The sequence below is a fragment of the Monomorium pharaonis genome, chromosome 4 (assembly GCF_013373865.1).
Source record: "Monomorium pharaonis isolate MP-MQ-018 chromosome 4, ASM1337386v2, whole genome shotgun sequence".
In the NCBI taxonomy this organism is placed as follows: Eukaryota; Metazoa; Arthropoda; class Insecta; order Hymenoptera; family Formicidae; genus Monomorium; species Monomorium pharaonis.
Genome location: NC_050470.1, coordinates 12,623,365 through 12,635,765, shown reverse-complemented (window position 1 = coordinate 12,635,765; position 12,401 = coordinate 12,623,365). Strand labels below are relative to the sequence as shown.

Here is a 12,401-nt window from a genome sequence, read left to right as displayed (position 1 = left end):
GTCCATCGAATATCCGACGGACCTTATTTGGACTCTTAATGGACGTCCAAATGTCCAGAAGCGGATATCCATTGGACATACAATGGATGTCCTTGTGCTATCTGGGCTTTATCGGCGTAGAGTTTGCAAGCAAAGATTTGGCAAATGATAAGACCGAAGTAGGGATTGTAAGCGTTCGCTGGTTTACTCCTGAAAAAAAAGAAGTTTATTGGCCACCTGTAAAATCACAAGCAGGTATGAAAAATTGTTGAAACAAGGAGCGATGCCAACTGATGAATGGTCATTATGTCAAATAACAAAAAGTTATTTTGAGACTGGTAAGTAAAGTAACTTAACCTAATTTAACGTAACAATGCATGATACCACCCAGATAGCACACGGACGTCCTTAGAACGTCCTCAGGACGTCCAGGACGGACTTTGTGGATATCCTGAGGACGTCCTGATTTTATCCCGGGACGTCTTCAGGACATCCTGAGGAATAGCAAACGAGCGCCACTTTTTAGTCCTCAGGACATCCTGAGGACAGTCCATCGGACATCCTGAGGACAGTCCATCGGATGTTCTGAGGATACCATAGGATTTCCTCAGGACATCCTCAGGAATAGCAAACAATGACCACTTTTTGTCAGATTAAAAAAATTTTTTTTTTAGGATTTTTGATAAATGTATCGATTTTTTATAAGAATTGAAACGTTTCTCAAAAAAATTTAAAAAATAAAAAATTCCAATTAATTTAGAAAATTTTTTAAATATTTCTAAGTATTTTTAACAGTTTTTGAGAATTGAAAAAAAACTTTAACAAAAAATTAAAAGTTTAAATTATCTGTACGATAATTTTGTAAGAGGAAGAAGAGACTATACATGTTTCAGCGACAGTTGTACCTGTTAAAGCATGTTTAATCTCTGTACCCGAGAAAACGGTCACCCATCCAAGTATCAACCATCGCCGACGATGCTTGACTTCGAAGACCATACGCTTCCTAACGCTTCGTGATGATCCATGAGTATTTCTTGTTTATGCATACATATTTGTTATAGATCATTACAGTAGATGTTGTCAGAAGGATAAAACATATATAGTTAACTTATATTTTTATAAATAAATATAAAGTTTTAAAGTTTTTTAAAATCATTTTTACATATGCGCGCGAAATAGCATGTGGAATAACTTATTTAAAAAACTTTTGCGCTGTTTGTATAAAATAAAATAAAAAAATTATTTAATGTCATCTTTTATAATTTTTTAGTATTGCTAATATGCCATATTGTTTCAATAAATGTAGACATTCAATCTGACTTTGAAGTCAACATTTTTACACATTTGATTTTGCAATACATTCTAGAAATACGTACGATATTCAAAGATTTCTCACTTGCTATATTAATTTACCTGTCTTTTTCAAAAATTACTATACGTCCAGGATGTCCCTGAATACTATTTTAGGATGTCCTGAGGACTTTCGTAGGATGTCCTGAGGACTCTCTTAGGACGTCCTAAGGACTGTCTTGGGATGTCCTGAGAATTGTTTTAGAATGTCCTGAGGATTGTTTTAGGATGTCTTGAGGACTTTCAGAATATCATATTCTTAGAACATTCTGGGCTATCTAAAATGTTTGGTATTTATACAGTCATTATATTTAGTTTATTTTCAGACATTTTGTAGCTAATGAAACTCTTTATACAATATTTTAAAAATAACGTTTTCAGCTAGAATACATATATCCTCAGGACATCCCAAGGATGTCCTCAAAACATGAGTAAAATTTCAATTTATATTAATACTATTACAGAATTTAACATTCTAAACTTACTTTAAAAGTCAAATTTATACATAAAATATTTACAATAATACAACTATTATATCCTGACAAGATCCCAGGACATCCCGGGACATATTAAGGATGATCCTGAGGACGTCCTGTGCTATCTGGGCAGCTATTATTTATTTATACTGTAATAACTTGTACTTTTCATATAAATCTTTTAAAAGTAAATTGGAAAATCAAATATTAATTTTAATTTGTTTTAAATATATATTTCTACACTAAGTAAAAAGTAATTGATTTAACAAGATATTCTTAATATAATAATATTTGCTGTTAATGCAAGTATAACTTGATTGAATTATGATGTTGATATTGCAATAGCATATATTATTGTATTGAATATATTTTTTGTTGGCAGCTCCGCAACGTAACATTTTGTTGAATCAATTACTTTTTTCTTGGTGCATATATTTATTGTATGATGTATATATTAATTAATTTCATACATATAAATTTATCAATATATTTTAAATATAAATATGAATTTACACACATAAATTTGTACTTTGTCTGTAGATGATTTTAAAAAAGCTCAAAAGAAATTAAAACTGTGTCAGTATTTATCAGATGTAGCGTCAGAATCAGAACAATCAATTTCAAATGTTACTAATAAAAGACAGCGAAATAAGCCATTAAAGTATATAACCAGCGACTCATCGGGTGAAGAAAATATACCAGTATTATCTAAACTGAAAGCTCCTCCTAGACTAGATAAAAGTTTTCCAATCTGTGTTGAAGGTCCATCCATTATAGAAGGTAATAGTACTATTATTTTGTATTATTTTAGTTCAAGTATTTTCTATATATGTATTATTTTCACAACATTTAACGATTTTAGATAAAGTACTAAATGCGAGTACAGCAAAAACAGATGATATACTTGTAACAACGAATCATCTTGTACAACCAACTCGTAAACATACATTGACAGAAAAAAATTTTCTGTCTGCTACGAATACTGAAAATGTGGAATCACAAATAGACAACAGAACTCTACGTGATATTTATGCGACGCTTGCATTTCTAAAACGACAGAATGCAGATATCTACAATCAAAATGATCAAATATTGCAAATTATAAAGGAGACTAACAACTCTATTGTAACAACATCTAAATCAAATGAAAAATTACAATTGCCTTGTACTCTACCAATGACAACATTAGAAGATATTATAAAGTTGGAAGAATATCTTGAAAAAGAAGAAAATATTTTTAATCTGGTAAATTTGTGTGTAAAAAATAAAAAATAATTTATATTAAATAAACATTTGTTTTGTTATTTTTGAAATTTTTTAGGGATCTTATTTGTCAACAATGGAAGCCGTGGAGATATAACATCGATAACGAACAAAATACTTTGTCGTCTTCTTTCGGATACAATAGCATCATCTTACAGCTTCTTTGGAAAGCGAAACAATAAAAAGTCTTTTGCAAATTTGAAGCTTAATAATGTAGTGATAACGTCTGTTCAAAAAGCTCTACCCAATACTACACAACACGAAGTAGAAGACAGCATAAAAATATGGCTAAAACATGCTCCGCAACGCTTTTCTATTAAAGCAAATAAGAGTAAGTAAAAGTTTTTTTATACATTACAAAGTAATAACTATTTATTCGTAACTGTAGAGAAAACTGCCACTAATTTTACCAAAGACAATTAGTATTAAGTTTTATTAACTATTATTTTATTATTACGCATATTTTTTTTTCTTTTGTAATAAAATACAAATTGCAATAATATGGCTGCTATAAGAAAAAGAAAAATGAAACTGTTTGTAGGAAAACGTCAATTTTATCGTAGAGTTACTAAAGATATTGTAGACTCAAGGCATTCAATATTTACTTTTTTAAACAAAGAAAGATGTCATAATATCGAATTATCCAATTCACCTGTAAACATATTATCGAATGAAGACAATTCTTGTTTTGAAAACAATATTGATTTGGAAGTTTTAAATGAAATATTAATTTCTAACAATCAAACTATAAATGAAAATTCTATGATAAATATTAAATCTACTAAAATACTTTCTGAAAACATTTGTAGTGAAACAAATACAACTAAAAAATTAACATTTTATAACGAGACAAAAAGCTCTATCGTAGATTGCTTAAGAAGTTGGGCTACATCAAATCCAAGTATACCACAATGCTCTCTTACATCTTTGCTTCATTCATTACGTTGTTTCCATCCTAAATTGCTTCTTGATGCAAGGACACTTTTAAAATCTTCGTCACATTTCCATATTCAAGAATTAGAAACAGGACGATTTATTTATTTTGGTATTGCGAATTCCATAATAAGGCTTGGTTCGCAACTTTTAGATTATAATAGCATAAAGTTAACGTTTAATATTGATGGATTGCCCTTGTTTAAAAGTTGCAATACACAATTGTGGCCAATTTTGGCTTTAATTCAGAATTCAAAAACCGAGAAACCATTTCCAATTGGAATCTTTTGCGGGACATCAAAACCTCGGCCATTGTCAAAATTTTTACATGATTTTGTAAACGAATTATTATCATTATTAAAGAATGGTCTTCTAATTTTTGAAAGACATTACACTATTTTAGTACATGCATTTGTATGCGATGCGCCAGCTCGTGCATTTTTAAAATGTATTAAATTGCATCAAGGATATTCATGTTGTGAAAAATGTACTGAACCAGGAGAATACGTCAACGGCAGAGTTATATTGCGAAATATTGATATGCCATTACGAACAGACGAATCGTTTTGTTTCCAAGATGACGAGGATCATCACACTGGTATTTCTCCGTTATTAAAATTAAATATCGGACTTGTTACTTTATTTCCTATTGATTACATGCACAATGTATGTTTAGGTGTAACTCGAAAGTTATTAAATTCCTGGATTCATGGCAATTGCAAAGTTCGATTATCATCTTACTCAGTTAAATGTTTGTCAGACAAAATAACTTCTTTAAGGAATTACATCCCTAGCGAAATTAATCGAAAACCACGATCTTTATCCAAATTAGCTCGTTTTAAAGCAACGGAATTTAGAACTTTCCTTCTATACATAGGTCCAGCTATTCTCAAAGAAATTATAGATCTTTCCATTTACGAACACTTTATGCTCTTACATTCGGCTATAGTTATTTTATGTTCTGATAGACATTTAGAAACATTAGGATATCAAATGGCTTCTGTACTTTTAAAAACATTTGTTCAACATAGTGAACATATATACAATGCAGAATTTCTTATTTACAACGTCCATTGCTTAATTCATTTACCTGAAGATGTAGCGAGATTTGGAAAACTTGACAATTTTGCAGTTTTTACTTTTGAAAATTATTTAGGATATTTGCATCGTCTCGTTAAGAGTACAAAAGATCCATTAATCCAGGTTTGTAACAAATTAGAACAAATTAATTTGTTTTCAGAACAAAATGAAACAAATTCTTTATTCAAATTTGATTGTTTCACATGTTTAATAGAGCATTGTCTGGGTCCAACAATTTCAACAACGTTATCCTACAAACAGTTTAAAAAAGTGTATTGTAATGATTTTATTTTAACTATTTTTAATTACTCAAAAGCAAACTGTTACTGTATGATTGGCACTCACGTTATAGAAATACATAATATCTTAAAAAGTGATGATTCAGTCCTTATAATAGGCAAAAAGTTTTTCAGATATGAATCTCTTTATAGTTATCCTTTTGATTCTAAAATATTAAAAATTTTTGTTATTAACAAATTATCTGACAACTTGGAATGTTGGAAACTATCAGATGTAGAATTAAAATGTTTTGTTTATCCTTTTCAAAATAAATATGTATCGTATCCACTCTTACACACAATATATGAATAATATGTTATAAAGAGAGATATATATATAATATGTGTAACAAATATTAATATAATAAAACAAAATATGTATCTGTCATGTTTGTAAGAGTTTATAATTATTTTGTATAAACATTGTTTATCTTGCTATTAATAATAAAAATAATAAATATATCAAACTATTTTGTTCTAAAGCAACTTATACAATTTACTGTACATACCAGCGTATTATACGCAAGTACTGTATTTTATCCTGCAACGTATATTATACGTCAATATAACGTAATAATGACGTCTTTTTTGGGTATAAAAGTGACGTTTTTAAGACAAAGTAAAATAACGTCTTTGGGATGTGACATTTCAACGTCATTTATTTGTCTTAATGACGTTTTTTCTTGGTCATTAATGACGTAACTCATGACGTAAACAGTACGACTTTTCAACGTCACCATGTTTGCTGGGTAATACATTTTTTAAGTTATTTTCCAATTTCAAGACTAGTGGCATTTCACCTATCTTAGTGGAAGGGAGGGGGGGACCTTTTTAGAGAAAAAATCTCCGAACAAGACATACTTAAATATTTGTTGATTTTCTATAACATATAATTAATATGTCTATAATTTACAAAATCGCACTATCCGTTTAATAAATAACAAACGGGTATTTTCTAATCGGAACTTTTCGATTGGTTATTTTTCATCGGTTTTTTTCCGATTAAAGGAATCGGTAATATCCTTTCGTTACTTTTTAAGTACTTCGTTACTTTTTTTCTGAGTGCATATTTCATTTAATAATTTGACTACGTCGTACTCATTATGAATATTATTTCGCTACAAGCAGTTTACATATTAATCATATTGTTCTTTTTGTATAGATATCGAACCGCGTTGTATATCTATTGAACTATTATCAAACCGCATCGTACAGATAAAGAACCGTTATCAAACTGCTTCATATAACTGCCGAACCATGGTCGAACCGCTATCGAACCATATCATAGAGCTATCGAACCACTATTGAATCATTATCAAACCGCATTGTACACTCAGAGAAAAATTTCCAGTCTTTTTCCGATAAAAAGGATCGGATCGTCCATTGCAAAAGTAAAAGATTACATTGAACGGATAAAAATTCCGTTCGCAGTTTATTGGAAATATTATCAGAAATATATTGATCGCAATATCCGAAAAAAATACCTGTTTGTTACTTTTTCAACAAATAATCCGATCATGTGCATTTAAAATTATCCATTCAAATTATTCTGATAAAATCGGATTTTTCCTGTCACTTTTTGACAGGATTTTATAGCTGTACACTGTAGTCCTATTTTTCCATTTGCATCCCTAGTAGCACAGTGGATGAGCAATACATTGGTCAACGTTGGCTACACTGAGAGAAATAGTTTGGTGAATAAAACTAGACTTGTTTTATGACAAGTATAAGTGTAGTAAATTTATATGCGATACATGGTTTACACATCCAATAGTTTGGTTATAATGTCTCAACTCATCTAATAATCGATACCGAGACATTTAGTTATAGGCAGTTTGGTACACTAAAAAAAATTGCTTGGTGACTGAAACTAGACTTGTTTTATGATAAGTAGTGTAGTAAATTTATATGCGATACGTGGTTTACACATCCAATAGTTTGATCATAGTGTCTAGACGCATCTAATGATTGTACCGAGAAATTTAGTCAGTAAGCAGTTTGGTAATTTTCTCTAGACGTGTGGTATCAGTAACGCGACAGTCAGTTATCTCTCGCTGAGACGCTTTGTTTTTTCATGTACGCGTATAAATCGAAGCTGTAGAAAATGGATAGTGAAACTAAAAAATATTTACAAGAATGGAATTTTGTTCAATATATCGATGTATTTCGAGGTAGGTATGTGCAGATTATATAAAGTAAGTATATACACAAAGATCACGAGATCGTAGTATATGTTTCTGTCATTTTTGCAAAAGATTGTGGTAAATAACCTCTATTTTTAATAGAATGTAACTCACTTTTTTAAAAATATTAGTTCTACACATTGACTATCACGCAAAATATGTTAGCTCATAATGAATAGTATAAACTAATCCAGTGTGAAATGAATAATAAGAAACTGTATCCTTTCGATGCAATCGATATCGAATATTAGAAGTTCATTCAATATCTATTAAATTATTTTTCACTGGGAAGTCTAGTAAGGTTATTAAGAGTAATAAAATTTTATTATTGTAATTCATATAATTATGGCTTTTTTTAGAGCAGGAGATTGATTTTGAGGCGTTTCTTTGTATAAATGACACGTTACTTCAATCGATTATACCCACTGTTGGACAACGTGCAAAATTTTTTAAAAAATTAGACAACTTAAGAAAAAAGTTAAACGGACTCCAGGTTTGTAATTGTTTGATTATATGAAATCAATATTGAAACAATGTCTAGTAGCCGATGTATTATTTGTTATTTTTAATAATTTTTCCCATTTTATATCTTAATATTATTAAGCACACAAATATTAAGTATATACTTTTGCTATAAGTGCATAATCTTTCTATTCAGGAGTTATCATCGAGCATTGAACATGTAAAAGAATTAGTTCTAGAAGAAAATAATTCTTGTTCGATTTTGGAGCCCAATATTTCAGAAATTCCGCCATTAGAAGAAAACGAAGTCATAGATATAAAAGCTATTTATATTGAAAACATATCTTATAATTTAGATAACAATAATATAACATTAGATGCAATAGTCAATGAGGAAACATCCAAGGAACATAATTTGTGTGACAAAATTGTTTGTTCCAGTGAGCCTCCTTCTAAGAAAAACAAAAAACAAAATGTAAAAAAAATTGCTAGATGATTTTGCTTTTTTTAAATAAAAAAAATTTATTTTTTTTTATTTTGTGTTTCAAATAAATAGGCGGTTGAGGCTGTATTGAATATACCTGGACGAGAAATCTTTGCTTTACAAATCAAAGAAAATTATAAAGCAAATACTGCTGAAAAAAAACTTATAGGACTTTCTCGAAATTTTAGCAATAAATTGTGCTTTTTTTTGATTAATGATGAGCTGAATGGCAATGCTTCTAACACGTAAGTACATTAATGTTAAAAATAAGTTTTTTATCCATTTAAACATTTTTATACTAATACATTTTGTATTTTCCTAATAAAATTTTTTATGCATGAACGTTGTAAATTAGACATTTTTACTAAAATGAATAAGTGAAGATTAATTTATTCTTCAATTTGATTTGAAATTCTTTATTTCTATTAATAGATATTTGCTGTAAACCTTTCACCTCCCAAACTAGGTTAAAAAATTAATGTTACTATTGATATTATTAATTATCTAAAGTTTTTTCTCTATTAGGATTTCAACTTCCCGTTTTCTACAATTAGCAGAAGACATTGTTGAATATTTTCCTGCCGAAACAAAGGTTCATTATATTTTTACACATCTAAATTTACACAATATGTAGAAATTATAATTTGTTTGCGGATTTTAGGAAGTATACTATATTCCATATAAGGCAATTAAAATTAGTAAGAAGAATGTTAAAAAAATTGCCCCAAAAGGAAAACTTTATAATCAATACACAAATTTAATGAAAGAATTGTTGAAAGGAGGGCTACGAGAAAGCTGCAAAACTAGCAGTAATTCTATTTCTACATTAGATGGTAGTTACATTTTTAACGATTAGAAGTTTTAATCTTAGCTTAAAATTTTAATTCTTAAATACTGTCTTAAATACAAACCATATATATTGTATATATATATATATATACATATTCTATTTTATGTTCATTGTTGTTATATTTTAGAAGTTTTCTTAGATGATGCGAATCAAGCTTCTTTAAAGTGGCTCGCGAAAAGAGTAGAGTTATGTAACAAAGTTCCTCTTGAGTGGAAAGCCACACATCAATTGCGCATGCATAGTTTGCAAAACAGTTCAAATGAAGAAAAGCATCAAAAAATTAAAGGCAATAAAGAAAATCCTTTGAAAAACAGCATTGTTTCTTATTTTATGGAATTTCCTTTTCTTAAACAACCAGGAGGTCTTGCTTTGGTAAATATTTATTATAATATTTCCTTTTTTATTACTTTCTGTTTGTATAATAATTTACCACTCTGTTACAGCTTGAGCTAGATTTTGATACTCTCTACCCGAGCAAAACAAAATCACTTTTTACTGAGTGGGAATTTTTCTCTCATCGTTTAAGATCTATCGCTAGAGTAGAAGAGAACAAGTGTAATTTCAAAATTTTTTATCTTTTTTGGAATGAATGATTTTTCTACAATAGATGATGCAATCTTCTGAATAAGTAAAATGTCAATTATTTTAACGATAACATTCTGTTTATTTTAGCTCTTAGTGATGCTGAGATATTTATGCTCTTGAGCTCTGTATTTAATGCCATTGGTTATAACAGTGTTCGTGTAACTAAAAAATGGAGAGCAAACAGACAAGAAATGTTGCACAGTTTTATCTGTCATGTAAAGGTCAGCAAATCAAATTAATTTTCTTTAGTAATTTTTTTTAATTTTACAATCTGCTTTTAAAAAAAGTTAATAATTTTATAAAGCACTGTCATTTGATCCATTAAATTTTTTAAATGCAATAATTTGTTTATTGTTGCACGGCATAAAAAAACAAAAATATAAATAAAAGAACTTAATTTTTTTCTACGTATAAAAAAGTTTCTTATGTTCTAAGGAAATTTTGTATCTTATTTTTTTATAACTATTAATAATTGTGCTTTTAGCAGTAACTAAATAAAATGAAATAAAAAGATAGTTTTCTTAATTATTGTATTTATGTATTATTAATAATATATTAATGTTTCGAAAATTCACTTTTTTTTTCTTTATTATTTGTTCAGACCACTGATGCTATAGAAGGTGAAGTAAATGCTATTGAAGCCAAGGCTGCAACAGAAAAAATAACTGTGCAACCATTTGTGATTCTTGTTGGAGACGATCTGCATCACATTACAGACTCGTATGTACATATTGCTGGAATACGCTTTCGAGTTAGCTCACCCAAAGACGCAGTGGATTCTATATTCAAAGCTTTTCATGCACTTCATACATCATATCCCATTCAATCAGAATGTTTTTGGCTACTTATTCAGAAAGTGATTTATAAGTTTAACACGAAGTGGGATAACAATATTCCTTCTGTACAAGTTTTAATTTCTAAATTTTTAAATTAATTTTTGCATACAGTAAGAAGTGCTTACAATGCCTAAGTGTCCTGATTGTACTTTATCTGTTCCGACTGTTAACAGTTTAAAATTACATCTAAATTTGTGTCATGTTAGTCGAGGCTTAGTGTATACATGCAAAGAGGAATTTTGTAATAGAATAATGAATGGTTGGGGAGAATTTAGGAGGCATTTAGTGAAAAAACATAATTTTAGTTGTGCTACAATTATATCAAAAGGGGGAAAAACCATTCAATATCCAACAAATTCTAACTTAAATATAATAAATGATATAGTAAATGATTGTCAATATAATACTGTGGAAGATAACACAAATAATCTATGTACCTCAGTAGAGAATATCGAAGAACAATTTTTATTTTATGCTCTTTCCATTGTTAGTCAGTTTTATGCAGATCCTACTTTAGCTAGATCACATGTACAATATTTGATTCTTATTCTTAAGAATTATACTGAACGTATTGTTAACGCAATAAAACCAGTTTTATTGCAACTTTGCAGTGACAAGGAGGTTCAGACAAATAAAGATCTACATGTTAATAAAATACTTTTCATGTTGCAAGCAATGCTTAAACCTTGGAATTCAACTTTGTCCACTGAATTCAAACGATTAAAAATTTTGCAAGCTTCAGGAAACTTTATTAAAGCAGATGATTATATTGTTGGAGATAGATTAGATGATATCCTATATTTGGGACGCGTAATACAAGAAAGAGTTTCTGTGAAAGCTAAACATGTTCCTATGCGAGAGATTCTCCGAAAGTTTTTCTCATTACCAAATGTCCTTCAATCTGTTCTCACTTACATGAGTGAACTTGAACAAGAGTCAAGACATGGTATTATTTCAAATTTTATTCAGGGTGCGCTTTGGAAAAAAAAATTACAAAATTTTTCAGACAAAACTGTTTTTCCACTATTTATTTACTTTGATGACTTCGAAGTAAATAATCCACTCGGTTCTCACGCAGGCATTCAGAAATTAGGTGCTGTGTATTTCAGTTTACCGTGCTTACCTTCTCAATATAAATCTAGTGTAGAAAATATTTTTTTGACTCTACTCTTTCATGCTAGTGACAGAACAAACATTCATAATGGAAATTACAATGTCTTTAAAATTTTAGTTAATGAACTAAACTTCCTTCAAGAGGAAGGAATAACAGTTGAATTTGATAAACAAAAAAAGAAAATTTATTTTACTATTGGACTTTTTTTAGGAGACAATTTAGGTCTCAACAGTGCCCTTGGTTTCTCTGAGAGTTTTAGAGCTCATTACTTCTGCAGATTTTGCACAATGAAGCGTACAGATACCTATCATGCATGTTCAATTAATGCAAACCTGCTCAGGAATTTGAATGATTATAATAAATATGTTTGTAAAGGAGCTAAATTGACAGGTGTAAAGGAAGAATCAGTTTGGAATGAACTAAAATATTTTCATGTTCTTCTTAATTTTGCAGTAGACATGATGCACGATTTATTGGAGGGCGTTTGTAAATATGATATGGTAAACATTCTATATCATTTTGTGTTCA

General features: G+C 29.2%; 2 protein-coding genes across 3 annotated transcripts; both read left to right on the top strand.

Annotated features, from left to right (window-relative positions):
* Nucleotides 1-262: 262 nt before the first annotated feature.
* Nucleotides 263-3,924, top strand: LOC118645276. Its single transcript, XM_036286040.1, has 3 exons — nucleotides 263-317; nucleotides 2,346-2,585; nucleotides 2,668-3,924. The coding sequence occupies exons 1-3, from the start codon at nucleotides 263-265 to the stop codon at nucleotides 3,078-3,080; spliced, it is 708 nt and encodes a 235-aa protein (XP_036141933.1). The 3' UTR covers nucleotides 3,081-3,924.
* A 2,300-nt stretch (nucleotides 3,925-6,224) lies between these two features.
* LOC118645222 lies at nucleotides 6,225-12,051 on the top strand. 2 transcript variants are annotated; one of them, XM_036285872.1, is made up of 10 exons: nucleotides 6,225-7,530; nucleotides 7,907-8,035; nucleotides 8,201-8,479; nucleotides 8,561-8,733; nucleotides 9,014-9,080; nucleotides 9,150-9,321; nucleotides 9,466-9,710; nucleotides 9,782-9,893; nucleotides 10,011-10,144; nucleotides 10,525-12,051. In XM_036285872.1, the coding sequence occupies exons 1-10, from the start codon at nucleotides 7,519-7,521 to the stop codon at nucleotides 10,855-10,857; spliced, it is 1,656 nt and encodes a 551-aa protein (XP_036141765.1). In that variant the 5' UTR covers nucleotides 6,225-7,518; the 3' UTR covers nucleotides 10,858-12,051. The 2 variants fall into 2 exon arrangements, with proteins under 2 accessions (XP_036141765.1, XP_036141764.1); XM_036285871.1 differs by having other exon boundaries at nucleotides 6,226-7,530; nucleotides 7,902-8,035.
* Nucleotides 12,052-12,401: the final 350 nt, after the last annotated feature.